At 44.1% G+C, this 18,281-nt stretch overlaps 1 protein-coding gene across 1 annotated transcript; it reads right to left on the reverse strand.

Moving 5' to 3' along the window:
- Positions 1-103: 103 nt before the first annotated feature.
- Positions 104-15,133, reverse strand: LOC109873786 (serine/threonine-protein phosphatase 2A 55 kDa regulatory subunit B alpha isoform). Its single transcript, XM_020465494.2, has 10 exons — positions 14,870-15,133; positions 6,917-6,994; positions 4,579-4,676; positions 4,243-4,408; positions 4,018-4,130; positions 3,713-3,890; positions 3,395-3,559; positions 3,018-3,187; positions 1,779-1,870; positions 104-1,679 (listed from the first exon to the last, which is right to left on the reverse strand). The coding sequence occupies exons 1-10, from the start codon at positions 14,874-14,876 to the stop codon at positions 1,400-1,402; spliced, it is 1,347 nt and encodes a 448-aa protein (XP_020321083.1). The 5' UTR covers positions 14,877-15,133; the 3' UTR covers positions 104-1,399.
- Positions 15,134-18,281: the final 3,148 nt, after the last annotated feature.

Raw genomic sequence — 18,281 nt, forward strand, 5'->3', positions numbered from 1 at the left:
ATTTCCATGTGGGGGGTTATCAACAGAGGGATGTCATCCTCAGACTATGGCAGGAATAGTCTATTCTGAAGCAGAATGTAATGACAAGGGCGTGACACATTAGTAAAAAAAAAGGTATTTACTTTATTCCTGTCATTGTAGACTTACAACAGTTGGATTGTATTTGTAATTGTCAAACATCATGATTTCAACCTTCAAATTTCACTGGTGTAGACACAGGCTTGACGAGCAAGATCATGGTAATGGGTACTCAGATTCAGGATTTTCCTTGAACCTAGCCACTGTTATGGTGGCAGTTCTTCATGAAATGCCGGCTTAAAACGCTACACACATCTATAACGTTTCAATATGTCATTTGCGTTATACTAATAGAGTACAATGATACAGATCACGTATGATACCTATAGCACTTCTTTGACAACAGAAAACCGTCAGCAGGAAAAAACAAACAAAAAAACAAGACACAGCAAGAACTCTGGTTCCCAGACTCAGTCAATTCTTTCCCAAGCCTTAGCCTGCTAGTCCACTCACAGCAATTCCAAGGAGTCCTCACTGGGCCAGACAGACTGGTTGTGCATCTAGTAGTGTGTGCAGAAAGGACCAGTCACACTACATACATACATGCTCTCAGTACATGTTTTAAAGTGTTCCTCTGAGGTGCAGCAGTCCACCAACAGCAGCAACAGCTTTGAGAGACAGCTAGGCTCTTTAATAAGTGTGAGTTTGTTTCCTATTGGGTTTGTGTATGCATGAATTGTTTGTGCGTGCACAAGTGAAGAAATGTGATATGATGAAGGCCGAAACGTTAATCTTTTAACCTTGCTTAAATAAAACTAATCATTTAATGGTGAGCAAGCATTGCGCCTTTTCCTTTCCAATTATGAAGACGAACAAAAATAAAAACTCCAGTTCTTGCAATTGAATTAAAAACAAAAAACAAACAGCTTGGCAGTTGACTAATAAAAAAACCATGACTATGGCACCAGACAATGACAGGAGTTGAACAGGGGTAGGGATGGTTCTAGGTGTGTTTTGATTTTTCTAACCATCAGCAAAAAAACAAAACAAAAAAAGTGTGCTTGTCATATAAAATGGTGCTCTTTACCCATGTTGCCTTGGGGCTGGGCTGGGTGGGGCGATACTTGGCGGGCGGCACACAGATTGGCACAACATCACCGAAACAATAACAAGTTGAGCGACGTGTCACTGTGCCACAGAGGCTGATGGTGGGCAAGAATGAAGTTTCAGTTTTCCACACCTGGAAACATGGCATAGTCTGTTTTGTCCAATGACAGGTTTTGTTGTTGTTGACTGCGACGTTGTTGTCACTCAATCACTGTCCTGGACTAAAATTAGAGGCTGAAGGTAGTGGATGTCATGTCTGCCTTCACGGGCACATCTAGTTCACTTTGTCCTGAAATATGTAGAGGTTGTTGGTGGTTGCCACAGCGATGATGTTGTCCTGGGGGTGCCAGGCAGTGTGGAGGATTTTCTTGTTGAAGTCCAGGCTGTCTACACTGATCTCGTCCTTCTTCCGCTTCCCGCCGGCACACACCTTGCGGGGCTTCAGGACCTGCCGTGGCTTACTGCTCTCCCGGGACGCCTCCAGGGTCACGTCCCGCCGCTGGCCCCGGTCAAACATCCGGAAGAAGTTGTTGTACGAGCCTGTCATCACCACACTGTAGAGGGAAATGTGGGAGAGGATTAAAAGAAGAAATGAAGAACATAGGGCTTGTTATTGTCATTTATGAATACAATGAGAACTTGGCAATGCTAACCTGTCGTTTCCATTCCAGCAGCACTCAAACTTGTCAAAGATGCAGTCGTTCTCATAGAGCGAGCACAGCTTACTCCTGAGGTACTCGTGAACCTGCCATGGAGGGAGACAGACAGGTCAAAGGTCTTCAACATAGAGTCACATACCCGAACCTCAGCACAGAGTTCACAACAGGGGTCAACTCTGGGTATTTAGGAGGGTAATTTTAATTCAAATGATTGAAATGGCTTACAACACCATTAAATAAGTTCAAATTAAAACTCATTGTTTGGGTTCTAACTTTTTCGAGGTGCAATAGTGCAGCAGTCCGGCAAGAACATAATCTTAGAGAACCCTCTAGTGGACATTGTCTGAAACGGCATAAAGGAAATGAGGTGGGTCAGTCCTTGATAAAAACCTACCCTCCGATAAAAAATAAATAAATAATTATTCTACCATATATAATAATATATCGGGTGTCAACCCACTCTGCCCAGAGTGGGTGAAAACACGCTTTGGTGATTAAATTTCACTTCCTTATGTTATAAAATGCATTTTTACCAAGACAAATATGATTATTCATGTTCTGAATTGTTCAGTGGGGTCTCGCTCTAACATTTCATTAACAGTGTATATCCATAGTTGGATTTTGTACCTAATACATCTGATAAAAAGCAGAGCTCTGCTGACAGAGCAGTGCAGATTTCTCAAAGCAACTTGAGGATTTGATATGTTTCAGTGCTCCGTTGACATTTCAGAGATAAGCTTGTTTTTGTGAGAAATCTTCACATTAATATGAAAAGTGTATACTAACATATGAAAATGCTACATGTCACGTCTCAAAATCAATATCCATATTACCTCGATATTGTTTTATGTCATGCGGATTCGAGAACAAAGATGAGTTCAATGGGAGCCTGTCTGGTAGCTTAATTCTTGCACAGCATCCTGCCTAGCTGATGCGATGTAGTGCAATTTTCCTTATTTTTGACTGGGTTATTAAAGAGGGGTGAGGTTTGGACCATTGGTTTTCTTAGAGAATTATCTACACAATTAACATATTTTACCCACTGGTCAAAATATGCGTTTTTTATTGACACTATAATATGCCATTTAGCAGACAGATTTATTCAAAGCGACTTACAGTCATGCATGCACACAAACTACCAAGTCTGTTGACTTTCCCCAACCTCAAACCCCCACACACACTCCCTCTGCCAGTCCCACCTGGTACGCCCCACACTCCCTCTACCAGTCTCACCTGGAACGTCTCCACAGGCCTGGTCTCCATGTTCAGGTCCCAGATCTTGACAGACAGGTAGTCTCTGGTCATCATGTAGCGTCCGTTGTGGCTGAACTTGACATCCGAGATGGATGAAATGATCTCAGAGAAGAAGGAGCGGTTACTGGGGTCCTCTGGCTCCTCGAACACTGGGGGGGAGATGAGGTAACGTTCATTTATAAACTGCTATTAGCGATAAGTGCATGTTGCTGTGCTAGCTAGCCTTTTCCAAGATATTCCCACATCTGTCCTTAGCAGCGATGTGAATTCATTCAAGCCATTGGTCAAATGTGTAAGCCCCTAATATAGAGGTTGATGCTGAAGCCTCTAAGTGACTGGTGATCATAGGTACTCACGTTTTGAGTGCTTGTCACATAGCGCTGATGCCCTCATGTCACAGAGGCGGATGGAGCCCTTACTGCTGCTGTAGACAAAGGTGTTGCACTGGTTAGGATGGAACTCAGCTGCTGTGATCACCTCTGTCAGCTCCTCCATGTTGACTGGCTTTATATCCACAATGTCTTGGAGGGGCTAGAGTCAAGGGGGACTAACAACTACTGAGAAGGTATTCGGGATAAACTGGTGACACACACACACACACACACACACACACACACACACACACACACACACACACACACACACACCTATAATTAACAGCGGGTTGAGGATACTAAAGCTGCGGTCAGTGATCTCCTGGTGCCAGAGGTTGATGCGCAGGTCGTCTGCGGATAGATATGTCTCATGGTCACTGTTAATTGAGATGGAGTTGATGTGGTAGGTGTGGGCGTTGGCAAACACCCTTCGAGGGCTCGCCTCCACCATAAGGTCCATAGGTCTAAACACGGGCACCTACAAGGGCACGGAGGGAAGAGTTAGCGGGTGAGGGTCTATGAGTTTGGGCAACACCCACACAGTGACAACAAGTGCCTCTCTATACTATAGCCCCGGGCATGTAATCAGCTAGCTAAGCAGGTACCCGAAGTGCAGTGACAGTGTTGGGGTCGATGCAGCGTCCATCCTCCTCTTTCAGGTTGTAACCCTCCAGTCGCTTGTCTCGTTCACTGATCTTCCACAACTTTATAGTTTTGTCTGCCAATCAGAACAGACAAGTAGATAAATATATTTAACAGCCAAACAAAGCTCGTACAAAAGTTCACCAGAGAGTGAACTGGCTGTTTGTAGGTGAAGGTAACTGACTAACCATTAGTGGACAACAGGAACTGAGCTGCGTTCTTCTGGGGCAGCCAGCGGATTTTATTGATCTTCTCCTCAATCTCCAAACTTTTCAAGTAGTCAAACTCGGGCTCATGGCTCTGGAAAGTGCTGTAAACATTGTACTCACTGCGGCACTGTGGCTGACTCTTATTCTGTTAGGAGCAGGAAAAGAGGATTTGGAGTAAGGGATGGAGAAAGGCAGAGGAAAGGCTGGAAAAGGATAGCTTTTGTTTTCATCATCACCTCCTTTTCGTTCAAATGTAACTAGAATTAATAATGCAGATTTTGAATTCAAACTAAACTTCCAGACAGGCAGCCATACCTCTATTTCCTGCTGAAAGATGACGACCCTGCCGCCCTTGTCTCCTGTGGCTAGCAGCTCTCCTGAGTGGTTGAACTCCACAGTAGATATGATGTCGGCTGAACAACATCAGGAAAACAAGAAATTAGGCCACTATCATTTTCTATCCAACACTTAAGGAATTTCAGGTCATTGTATCCATGCAAGGGCAGGTAGCATGTCAGCATTACAGGCATTGGATTAGTTAGGGAGTCTGTCTGATGTCCAGGAGCTAGAGTCTTAGGCCTGGATGAGTTGAGGCAGGCCATAGTATTCTACTGAGGATGTGAACGCATCCAAAGCAAACACACAATGATCGGTAACCTAGTTTCTACAGGCCGCAGCACACATTACACCAACAGCAGTATGGAGGCTTTTTAGACAGAGGCTGACACACACGCTTTGTTGCCTATTGGAGCAGAAAGACAATGCCGAGAAAGGTTGCAGCAGGAGGCCATTGTCTGGGCTGAACACCCTGGGGCCGAGGGTGGGGGTATGTGGGTGAGTGTTTGTATCGCGTGTAAGGATGGGGAGGCTGAATGCCACGTTGTCAATACACTGACTGACCCCCCCCCCCCCCCCCATTTACCACACATACATATGCCTAGTGCCAGTCTACAGAGTAACACACACACTAAATCCTTAAGAGATTGACCTACGACCATGAGCAGTGCACACAGTGAATCAGTTCACCTTCTGTGCAGGTTTAGACTGATCTAGGATCCAGACCTACAACTTCAGCCCAGAGGCGGACCCCATGGCGGCAGAGTGTGACACCCACACTGCTCAAATCACAGACAAATGCACCTTTATTAGCCCAATAATGTTGTTGGCAGAACACTGGCTCAGTAGGAATGGTAGACTATAGACTTACGGACACCTGGTAATCTGCTGCTCTTCAGCAGCCAACCAGAAATGTGTTTCATTCTACAAATCAGGGCTCTCTCTAGGATTGGGTGGTGGTGATGTAGCCCTGACGTTGGGTACGGGGGAGGTCGAGCATTTAGCATTTTTCAAAAACCCATAACTGCGATTTTCTAAAACCTAGAGTCTTATATTATATCAAACACTGTAGCCAACACCGTAGTAGTGTTTGATCCTAACTTAAATTAAGGTGGTCTCAATGACACATTTTTCTAGGTTAAATTTAGGGGGTAGTCGAAATACAAGTAGGGCTGTGACATACCAGAGTACTGCAATATTTTTTTTCATGGCAAAAATGAAAAAACATATGGCTATATCAAGAGGTCAGATCAAGAACTGATTATTATAGGCCTACTAATCTAACAGCCCGACATGACTTTCTCTGAAGAGCGATATTAGTGTAACAGCTCTCTGCCGTGTCTGTTTTCTACCACGTAGCAACACACACCGAACTACCACAACAACATGCACTTCCTTGCTAGTCAATGCGCTTCCTCCTACTATGGTTGCGGAGATCAAAGCATGTGCCAGCAATAAACTGTTTGCCTAGTTTACTAAATGCTGTAGCTAACTACCTTCGTCATAATGCTGCCTTACCTAAGGTGATAAGCACATAACTACAAAATAGTGGTTGACTAACACATACAATGTTGGAAAATGTTTATTGCTAAAAGTTCGTTGTCCATTTTCGCTACCATTTTCCTCACACATCATTGGTGTCAACGGGGATGAAGTGGAGGGCTGCCATACAGCATGGGGGAGGAAAATAATACTATGACAATGGGGGATGGGCCCAAGGAAGGCCAGAGCAGAGTTTATAGTTTATTTCTCCTCGCCAAAGTCCTCTGATTGGCTCAGTTCCAACTTCAGACTGTTGTCAAAAAACAAAAATGTGCCAAGTCGAAGCCTATTATTTGCGTATTTTTCGTAATAGGACCTCAAATTACAGCCATGGTACGCAAAACATGTGCAGGTTGGCAGATCTGAGGATTTGCAGGAGATGATAGAATTGCTTGGCAACTCGGCATACAGTGCACCTTTGCTGGATGTTCAGACAAACTGTCAGCATGAAAGGCCACAGGACAAAAGCCAACAAGAGAAAGCAGCAAGCAAGCCACTGTCAGAAATCAACTTCGCAGCCACTCTTGCACATAGTGTTAGACTGTTTGCAAGGAAAGCAGTGTGATATTTAGGGAGATTAGGAGACATGGGTGACCACAAGGGAATGCAAGATAAGTGGATGAGCGTGTCTCATTGACTAGGATTTATCCAGCACAATAGTTTACAATAAATTACTATGATTAACAACTACTAGGACTCCATGATGATTCTGCAACAAGTACTGCCATTGGTCATAGCAACAGTGGTACTGTACAATGTGAGTAAGGGCTCTTACCTTCGGCCACGTCATCATCAATGGCACCCTTCACCTGTGAGAAGCACCACTGCACGTCATTGCTCCCACCTCCAGTTCCTGAAATGGCAGAATGACAGTTACGGATCAAGATATCGCGCATGACGGTTTACGTTACAAATCTGACAGGAAGAGGAGTTTAGAAGAGAGGGGGGAGCCTGTATCCTGACCATTGCAGTGAGAAACTGTGTAGACAGTCTCAGGTCATTATGTGTCTCTTGGTCTGATCTCGTGCAATAAGCCAATTTGTCAAAAGGTCCAACAACATACACCAGGTCAAAGCAGGGAGAATACTACAGTACGATATTTCTATAATACAGCGCATTTGGAAAGTATTCAAACCCCTTGACCTTTTTCCAATTGTTACATTAGCCTTAAATCTTTTCCCCCCTCAATCTACACACAATACCCCATAATGACAAAGCAAAAACAGTTTTTGGTTTTTTTTTTTGAAATGTTTACAAATGTGTGTAATATATATATAAAAAAACAGTAATACCTTATTTAAATAACTATTCAGACCCTTTGCTATGAGCTTCGAAATTGAGCTCAGGTGCATCCTGTTTCCATTGATCATCCTTGAGATGTTTCTACAACTTGATTGAAGTCCACCGGTGGTAAATTCAATTGATTGGACAGGATTTGGAAAGGCACACATCTGCCTAAGGTCCCAGTTGACAGTGCATGTCAGAGCAAAAACCAAGCCACGAGGTCGAAGGAATTGTCCGTAGAGCTCAGAGACAGGATTGTGTCGAGGCACAGATCTGGGGAAAGGTACCAAAAAACTTCTGCAGCATAGAAGGTCCCCAAGAACACAGTGGCCTCCATTATTCTTAAATGGAAGAAGTTTGGAACCACCAACTCTTCCTAGAGCTGGCTGCTTGGCCAAACTGAGCAATCGGGGGAGAAGTGGCCAGACGGAAGCCACTCCTCAGTAACAGACACATAACAGCCCCCTTGGGAGTTTGCCAATAGGCACCTAAAAAACTCAAGACCATGAGAAACCAGATTCTCTGGTCTGATGAAATCAAGATTGAACTCTTTGGGCTGCCAAGGGTCACATTGAGAGGAAACCTGGCACCATCCCTACAGTGAAGCATGGTGGTGGCAGAATAACGCTGTGGGGATGTTTTTCAGCAGCATGGACTGGGAGACTAGTAATGATCGAGGGAAAGATGAACAGAGCAAAAGTACTGAGAGATCTTTGATGAAAACCTGCTCCATAGTGCTCAGGACTTTAGACTGGGGCGAAGGTTTACCTTACAACAGGACAACAACCCTAAGCACACAGCCAAGACAATGCAGGAGTGACTTCGGCACAAGTCTCTGAATGTCCTTGAGTGGCCCAGTCAGAGCCAGGACTTGAACCCGATTTAACATCTCCGGAGAGACCTGAAATTAGCTGTGCAGCGACCCACCCCATCCAACCTGACAGAGCTTGAGAGGATCTGCAGAGAAGAATGGGAGTAACCCAAATACAGTGCCAAGCTTGTATCGTCATACCCAAAAAGACTCGATGCTGTAATTGCTGCCAAAGGTGTTTCAACAAAGTACTGAGTAAAGGGTCTGAATACTTATGTAAATGTGATATTGCAGTTAGTATTTAGTTGTAATATTTGTTTCTTTCTTCGAAAAACCTGTTTTTGTCATTATGAGGTATTGTGTGTAGATTGATGAGGATTAAAAAAAAATCAATTTTAGAATACTGCTGTAACGTAACAAAATGTTAAGGGTCTGAATACTTCCCGAATACACTGTAGATCAGAAATATAAAACTTTCCCCAAAAAGATTTGTGCACAGGCAGCCTCAAATTTGTCAATATCAAAATTTCTCTCTTGCTTGGTTAATACAGGTACAGTATAACTAGTCCTGACAGGTACTTGATTGAAAACTGGCATTACACAATGAAACAGGTTGAGTTGTACATTTCCACATGTAATCATTTATTTGATTGCACAATGAAACTGGTGAGATTTGTCCATACAAATATACGTTTGGGGTGTAGATTGGTTGGGTGTGTGATAACTGCAGGAGCGGTTATGACAATGAGGTTCTCAATGCAGAGGGGGAAGCCTAATGTCCCATCGATAAAAGGCAATGGGACTGGTTCATTTTCTGAAATGAGGTTGTCATCTACCTCTGCAGAAAATTGTGATATAAGCACCATAGAGCCATTTGGCAACAAGTAATAACTTACTCCATCTAGGGCTGGGCGAGATAGCCTAGAAAACATATCTAGATTATTCCAAATTTATGGGCAAAAAAAAATGAAAAAAAAGAAGCTTTGTTGTACAATTAAAAAGGTCAAATACACTGCATTTCAAAACAGTCAGCAATAATCCAATGAATTTAGCTTGTGAAATTAGGGTAAATAAACTTTTTTGCAGTAATCACTGATCTGGCACTCATGTCTGTCCATGAAAATGCCCTTTTCGTTACAAATTTATCCAGAACCATGCATTATGCATTTTCACTAATAATTACTAACCTCTTGTAGCACGCATTATAGAAAATCAACACAGGTTTCAAACAACTTCAAGCACAATCCCACGTGCTAGTGAATAGCCAGATAATGTTTTTTTCAAGTTGCCAACTACTTGCTATTTAAAAAAAGGCATAACAGTTGAATTGTTATGAACACACCCTTCTGTCCATCTGAAAAGGATGTTAGCCTTTCCACTTTGTTCCAATTTTGAAATCAAGTAGCTTACTTTATTTTGCAGAATGAGAACAAGTTGCCAATTCCTTATAAAATAGAATTGGGTGCTCATTGCATTTATACAACAGAATAGACAGTATAAGTCTTTGGCTAAAATGATGCTAGCGCTACATGGTAACGCAATGCAACACGCAATCAATTTTCCAGAATCAATGTTGAATGATCCTACTAAAACAGGAGTGTCTTCTCTGAGAGCAAATTGCGTAGTTGGAACATAAAAAGGTATCGTTAGAAAGGTCAACTTCCTCTAATTCAGTAAAATAATTTCTCAGTGTGCTTTGATGTTAATATGACTGATTCTGTTGGACCAAACCTCAAAAGCAAATAGCGAGTTAGTAGAAATCTCTCAACTTCGTTGGTGTGATTGGCAGGGGCTTGTTGTCTGTGTGTGTAAACAGAGAGGAAGAGGCAAAGCGAGAGGTTTCACTATTGCCAAAATCTGTCCAAAATAAGCCCAATGCGTTTATTTTGGACCTAAGCTTGTCGCCAGCCTTCCAGCCTTTGGGACGACGACGACGATTGTTAGGGCGGGGACATGAGTATCTCGTCATTATATTCAGATCTCCGGTGTAAATGGGAAGGTGCACACAGCACAGATGGAGCGAAGGAGATGAGACCAAAAAGACAACAAGAGGACATAATCGCTCATAAAAACTAAAAATACAAAACCTTGATTCTTGTGACACAGGTATTTTGAATATTGCGCAAAACATGAACCCAAATGAATTCGATATAAATCGACCAGTCCTAATTCCATCATTAGAGAGGCATTGCAAATGCCAATTTAGCTGGCTAACTTACAATACATGCTGGAAGGCAGACAGGCCTATATTTAGAGCGCTGCCTTCTTTGTCACACTGAATAGGGAAGTCGATTGAATGGGCTGCTGCACAGTCACTATGGGGAGTTCTTTCTAGAGTGCCCAGTTAAATTGTGCATAAGAGGATTGATTTACAGTGGGGCAAAAAACTATTTAGTCAGCCACCAATTGTGCAAGTTCTCCCACTTAAAAATATGAGAGAGGCCTGTAATTTTCATCATAGGTACACTTCAACTATGACAGACAAAATGAGCATTTTTCCCCCCAGAAAATCACATTGTAGGATTTTTAATGAATTTATTTGCAAATTATGGTGGAAAATAAGTATTTTGTCAATAACAAAAGTTTCTCAATACTTTGTTATATACCCTTTGTTGGCAATGACAGAGGTCAAACGTTATCTGTAAGTCTTCACAAGGTTCACACACTGTTGCTGGTATTTTGGCCCATTCCTCCATGCAGATCTCCTCTAGAGCAGTGATGTTTTGGGGCTGTTGCTGGGCAACACTGACTTTCAACTCCCTCCAAAGATTTTCTATGGGGTTGAGATCTGGAGACTGGCTAGGCCACTCCAGGACCTTGAAATGCTTCTTACGAAGCCACTCCTTCGTTGCCCGGGCGGTGTGTTTGGGATCATTGTCATGCTGAAAGACCCAGCCACGTTTCATCTTCAATGCCCTTGCAGATGGAAGGAGGTTTTCACTCAAAATCTCACGATACATGGCCCCATTCATTCTTTCCTTTACACGAATCAGTCGTCCTGGTCCCTTTGCAGAAAAACAGCCCCAAAGCATGATGTTTCCACCCCCATGCTTCACAGTAGGTATGGATGCAACTCAGCATTCTTTGTCCTCCATACACGACGAGTTGAGTTTTTACCAAAAAGTTATATTTTGGTTTAATCTGACCATATGACATTCTCCCAATCTTCTTCTGGATCATCCAAATGCTCTCTAGCAAACTTCAGATGGGCCTGGACATGTACTGGCATAAGCAGGGGGACACGTCTGGCACTGCAGGATTTGAGTCCCTGGCGGCGTAGTGTGTTACTGATGGTAGGCTTTGTTCCTTTGGTCCCAGCTCTCTGCAGGTCATTCAATCGGTCCCCCTGTGTGGTTCTGGGATTTTTGCTCACCGTTCTTGTGATCATTTTGACCCCACGGGGTGAGATCTTACGTGGAGCCCCAGATCAAGGGAGATTATCAGTGGTCTTGTATGTCTAATTTTTCAAAATAAAAGCCTGAAACTATGTCTAAAGAGACTGTTAACAGCTTGAGGAAGCCATAGGAAAAGGAATCTGGTTGATATCCCTTTAAATGGAGGCAAGGCATCCAATGGAACAGAGAGCTTTCAGGAAAAACAGCACTTCCTCTTTGGATTTTCCTCAGGTTTTCACCTGCAGTATCAGTTCTGTTATACTCACAGACAATATTTTGACAGTTTTGGAAACTTGAGTGTTTTCTATACTAATCTGACAATTATATGCATATTCTAGTTTCTGGGCCTGAGAAATAGACCGTTTCAAATGGGTACGGTTTTTAGCCAAAAACGGAAATACTGCCCCCTAAACTCAAGAAGTTAAGCCATTTTGCCACAACTTTGGAAGTATGCTTGGGGTCATTGTCCATTTGGAAGACCCATTTGCAACCAAGCTTTAACTTCCTGACTGATGTCTTGAGATGCTTCAACATATCCACATAATTTCCCCCTCCCTCATGATACCATCCATTTAGTGAAGTGCACCAGTCCCTCCTGCAGCAAAGCATCCCCACAACATGATGCTGCCACCCCCATGCGTCACGGTTGAGATGGTGTACTTCGGCTTGCAAGCATCCCCCTTTTTCCTCCAAACAGAACGATTGTCATTATGGCCAAACAGTTCTATTTTTGTTTCAGCAGACCAGAGGACATTTCTCCAAAAAGTACGATCTTAGTCCCCATGTTTAGTTGCAAACCGTAGTCTGCCTTTTTTATGGCGGTTTTGGAGCAGTGGCTTCTTCCTTGCTGAGCGGGCTTTCAGGTTATGTCGATATAGGACTCGTTTTACTGTATAGACACTTTTGTACCTGTTTCCTCCAGCATCTTCACAAGGTCCGTTGCTGTTGTTCTGGGATTGATTTGCACTTTTCGCACCGAAGTACATTCATCTCAAGGACACAGATCGCGTCACCTTCCTAAGCGGTATGACAGCTACGTGGTCCCATGGTGTTTATACTTGCGTACTATTGTTTGTACAGATGAACATGGTACTTTCAGGCGTTTGGAAATTGCTCCAAAGATGAACCGGACTTATGGAGTTCTACAAAAAAAAAATCTGAGGCCTTGGCTGATTTCTTTTGATTTTCCCATGATTTCAAGCAAAAAGGCAGTTTGAAGGTAGGCCTGAAATGCATCCACAGGTACACCTCCAATTGACTCAAAATTAATTTGAATGTCCTTGAGTGGCCCAGTCACTGAGTAATTAACTCAAAGTTAATTAGCCCAAAGCCACAAAATCATTTTCTGGAATTTTCCAAGCTGTTTTAAAGGCACAGTCAACTAGGTGTATGTAAACTTCTGACCCACTGGAATTGTGATACAGTGAATCATAAGTGAAATAATCTGTCTGTAAACAATTGTTTACAGACAGATTACAGACTTGTCATGCACAAAGTAGATTTCCTAACAGACTTGCCAAAACTATAGTTTGTTAACAAGAAATTTGTGGAGTGGTTCAAAAACTATTTCAATGACTCTGGACATGAAGTAGTTGTGCTTTTGTATTGTTATGACTTCATGGGGCATACTAGAGTGAATGGGCTGCTTATTCTTTAACATTATATGATGCTGTGTGTGACTTCTGCAGCCTGTCTATCAGTCGTGTCTATGTGTTTGACCAAAATTAGCTCTCCTTCAGTGCCATAGAGTGCACAGGTATTAAGGTCACTGTTCTTTCAGCACCATTAGTCTTGTCACCTTTGATGTGACATAGTTGTCCTTTTTGGTGATGGTGTTATAGTGGTGTTGGCTATCATGAGTTGTGTAAACAGTGCATTATTTTATGCTGTGTGTCACGTTGTGTCTATGCCGGTTCGGTCTTTGTGTGTGCGGCAGCCCAAAGCACAGCCAGGCCTGTTAGATTCATTCAAAAATGATTGCTCCTCCTTCAATAGAATTAGAATGGTCCAACTACAGTAGATATGCAGGGCGCATTAAGTGAAGCTATTTTTTTGTCCCTCTGAAGGCCTAGGTCCTATAGTCACGGTTCACCACTGCAGAAATCACCAAAATGGGTTTGCCCAGCCTACACTGAATCTCATGCATAATCTGAGTCATAGCTAGATGCATTCTGCATTAGATTGACTTCAGCCAGGTCTTTATCATCACACCTAGCAATCCACCTGAGGGAAATGGCAGTTATATTGTGTTGATAATCTTCATTTTCAAGCACACGTAAATATTAAATCAAATCCCACATCCAGTTGAATTACATCCAGCTGTAAAACGCAACTGTGACTCATGGCTTAATCCATGATGGTGGTGGGGCATTAAAGGTGGACATCGTACAGGTATGTGCAAGGTGCTGTTCAGAAGAAGCCAGTCATCATCCATTAATCTTTCACATCATGACTCCCGCTCAACTCGCCAGTCAGTCTGGCGAACCTGCTAAATGTGTTAAGATAGCCTTCCATTGCAAGACATCATATAGAAATGGTGGTTCGAGAACGTGAACTAACCAGTAGCCTTGCTATCCCACAATGCAGGACAGAGGAAACTCACAAATGCCACCGGTGTCTCTCTCAAAGTTTAGGTTAGCTTGCTGCGCACAGGCCTAGCAAGCTACCAGTAGCTAGTTAGCTAACGTGATAGTCCCATCACATTATCGATAATTTAGCAAGCTAGCTAGCTTGACTAACAATAATTGGTCGCATGGCTAACTCACCTCATCTTAGACAGTTAACTATATTATATACCATAGCCACAATGGTAACGGAAAGTATAGTCTTTGGTATAACTGCGGCTAGCAACAGTATAATACTAACAGTTAGCTTGAAATGACAGCGATGCATATTAGCTAGTTATGATGTGTGAGAGGAACGTGGAGCTAGGACCCCAGTGATGATGATTGGTTCAGGGCCAGTGATATGTCATGAGTTACCTTACTTAGTTAACGTTAGTTAGCTTTAGCAGTTAGTTAAGTTAGCTAGACTTGCAGTTACGTCTAAACACAGTATTGTTTATATATAACGTCATTACCGTCGGTATATTTCCTAGCTAACGTTAGCAGCTAGCTAGAGATATATACATATGTATATTGCAATGCTATATTTAGACGTCTCTAGCTAGCTACAGTTCCGTTATTACCACCGGTAGCTAGCTCGGTGTCTTATCAGTTAGCTAGCTAGCTACCATTACCTGCCATGGCGAGTGGGATTCTAGCCGCGCGCTCGATTCCCGGGCTTGTATGTCCGGGTATGGACTCGTGCAAGCGGTATTTCTCAAATGATGGCGCTATATAGTGGGACAGACGTTACGGGCCACCCTCCTGCTTGACTTTCTTTCCTCCCTCTCCCGGCTTGTTCAATCACTCGCGCACCCTCCTGGACAAGTCCTTCCAACACCAGCCATTCGCAGACAGTTCAAAATGGCGCTACCGCGTCTGGTCTTTTTCCACTATGGTCCATGCTATCTGGGATCCTTGGGACGTCCCAACTCTGACGTTCCTCTTCTTCTTCTTTGTACGGGGCTTTCGGGTAGACTAGACGCTATGTTTCCTATTGCTGCCGTTCACAGTTTGGAAAGTGCATAGCACATTTGTTCACGAGAAAAGGAAATTGCACCGCCATCTAACCCGATCCACCACTATCCTCACCAGCCCCTCCCACTACTTTGGCCCAAACATAACCTACTCCAGGCCATAGGGCTGGGAGGCTGCAACCCCTTCTCTCAAACCCCCCTGTAGTTATTCTGCACTAAAATCTCTGATAACCAAAAACTTCTCTGCGGCTGCTACTACCTGGAAACTTCAACCTGTCTCACTAGCACAGGACATTTCTGATCCCCAGCAACATGACCACCCACACAATTGAAACACTCCTCTTTTTCAACTGAAACTACACATTATTTTGTTCCATGCCCTCCTCCACACTTCTCATATACATATATATATTCTTCTCCACCTCAGAATATACCTCCTACATACTGCTGCAACATAATAATAATTTATTACATTTCTATAGCGCTTTTCATGGAATCTCAAACTGCTTGAAGAGCAAAAAAAACAAACAAGCAATATATCATGAAAGGTCAGCCAGTAGAGGCCAATAATTTGAAAGCTGCATCCTCTGCAGATGGAGAGGATCAGTTCATGGCTTGAACAGAGAGAGCTGGTCAGCGGATGGTAGACAATGGTGATGATCTTGTTGAGGGCAAGACTGGGAACCAGACTGAGTCTTATAGCCACTGGACTTCTCTTCCTCTCTGTATAACACCCACTTGGGTGATGCCTCAGCAGCTCTGGGCGCCAGAAGACTCACCACACCAGTCATCCTCATTATGAACCCTCTGCCTCAGCACTGCTGTATTTCTGTATCTCCCATTCCTATCACGCTTCAGACGACTCCTCAAATTATGTTCTCAAAAGATCTTGAATTGGCAGCCAGGTGAAACAAAGACGATGGTACTGTGTCCAGATGCATTGTTCAAACAAAAGCTAGCTAGCCAAGCCAAAAAGTGTTAACCTGTCAGTCAATCTGAAAATCTGTGGCTCAAAAAACGGCAGATATATGCAATAAAAACTTGATGTTATCAAATACAAAAGAGCTGATTTAACAACAATTAAAAAGTAAAAAAACAAAACATGTACACATTTACAGGAGCTCTGTGCTAAGGCTGCTACTAGGGCGCCATGGTGACGATAACGTGACCATAAACATGTTATCAGGCTACTGCTTTCGTCCTGAGTCTTGAAACGAGCAGCTGAGCAGCAGACACACAAAACATCTAAACAAGTCCATCTAACGTTACACTATTGAAGTTGTAAATGTTCTAGGGTCTTCTTCTTGTGAATTTCCCGGCGGATTAGACGCTTTTCGTGTATTGCTACCTTTCTCAGTTGGGGATGTGCATTCCACATTGTAACAAAACAAAACATTTAAGGGAAAGGGGAAATGGGAAAAACTTAAGTTGCACCACCATCTAAACCTGCACCTAAACACTATCCCCCAAAACCCACCACCCCATCCCCTTACTTGACCCTAAACGATCCTACACCAGGCCATAGGCTGGTGGATAGAACCCTTTTTCTCAAAACTTCCTGTAGATCTTCTGCACTAAAATCTCTCACACTCAAATCTTTCCCTCCCGATGCAACTACCACATCTATCGTCTGTGATTTCCGCTCCATCAGTGCACTATGTTGATCACCGTGGCTATAAACGCAAGAAATCCAACCGTACTAAAACAGCCTCTCTGGGTCTCACTCTTCAGGCCTACTCAATGAGGGGCTCTGTCACGTCTAATCAAGGTGGGTGGAATCAGGCGCAGAGAGCAGAATGCGATAATAAAGTTTATTCTCCGGTGAACAAACAAACACGGTCAACCCAAACACACACAGGGTGAAATTATCCAACACAGGATAATAGACTAACCGGAGAATAAGAAAACACGATAACCACGACAGACGAAAACGAATGACAAAATAAACAATCCCGCACAAAACAAGGGTGGGACAACCTAAATTATATACAGACACTAATTAACTAAACAACACACAGGTGAAACCAATCAGACAAAACCAACAGATACACGAAAAGGGATCGGTAGTGGCTGGTAGGACGGTGACGACGACCGCCGAACACCGCCTGAACGGGCAGGAGAGCCAACCTCGGCGGAAGTCGTGACAGTACCCCCCCCCCCTGACGCGTGGCTCCCGCAGCGCGCCGCCACCGTCCTCGAGGACGAGGTGCTGGGCGATCCGGGTGGAGGCGGTGAAATTCTATCAGGAGAGAAGGGTCCAAAATGTCCCTCACCGGAACCCAGCATCTCTCCTCCGGGCCGTACCCCTCCCAGTCCACGAGGTACTGTAGGCCCCCCACCCGGCGTCTCGAATCCAGAATGCCTCGAACTGTATACGCCGGGGGCCCCTCGATGTCCAGAGGGGGCGGAGGGACCTCAGACACCTCACCTTCTTGCAGGGGACCAGCCACCACCGGCCTGAGGAGAGACACATGAAACGAGGGGTTAATACGGTAATACCTAGGAAGTTGTAACCTATAACACACCTCGTTTATTCTCCTCAGGACTTTGAACGGCCCCACACACTGCGGCCCCAGCTTCCGACAGGGCAGGCGGAGAGACAGGTTTCGGGTCGAGAGCCAGACCCTGTCCCCCGGTGCAAACACGGGGGTTTCACTGCGGTGTTGGTCAGCGCTCCTCTTCTGCCGTTCTCCCGCTAACCGTAATGAGTCCTGAACGGCTTTCCAGGTGTCCTTGGAGCGCTGTACCCATTCCTCCACCGCAGGAGCCTCGGTCTGACTCTGATGCCATGGAGCCAGGACCGGCTGGTAGCCTAACACACACTCAAAAGGAGGCAAGTTAGTAGAGGAGTGGCGTAAGGAGTTCTGGGCTAGTTCGGCCCATGGAACATACCTAGCCCACTCACCAGGCCGGTCCCGACAATAGGACCGCAGAAACCTGCCTACATCCTGGTTAACGCGTTCCACCTGCCCATTACTCTCGGGGTGAAAACCTGAGGTTAAGCTAACCGAGACCCCCAGTCTCTCCATAAAAGCCCTCCACACTCTGGACGTGAATTGGGGACCCCGAT

The sequence above is a fragment of the Oncorhynchus kisutch genome, linkage group LG29 (assembly GCF_002021735.2).
Source record: "Oncorhynchus kisutch isolate 150728-3 linkage group LG29, Okis_V2, whole genome shotgun sequence".
NCBI classification, from domain to species: domain Eukaryota; kingdom Metazoa; phylum Chordata; class Actinopteri; order Salmoniformes; family Salmonidae; genus Oncorhynchus; species Oncorhynchus kisutch.

What these genes read in the sequence shown, in the direction of transcription:
- LOC109873786 (XM_020465494.2), bottom strand. An exon ending in GGCCTGTGGAGACGTTCCAG is followed by an intron (nt 1,871 to 3,017) that starts GTGAGACTGGTA and finishes CCTCCATGGCAG; the next exon opens with GTTCACGAGTACCTCAGGAG. An exon ending in TGCTGGAATGGAAACGACAG is followed by an intron (nt 1,680 to 1,778) that starts GTTAGCATTGCC and finishes TTCCCTCTACAG; the next exon opens with TGTGGTGATGACAGGCTCGT.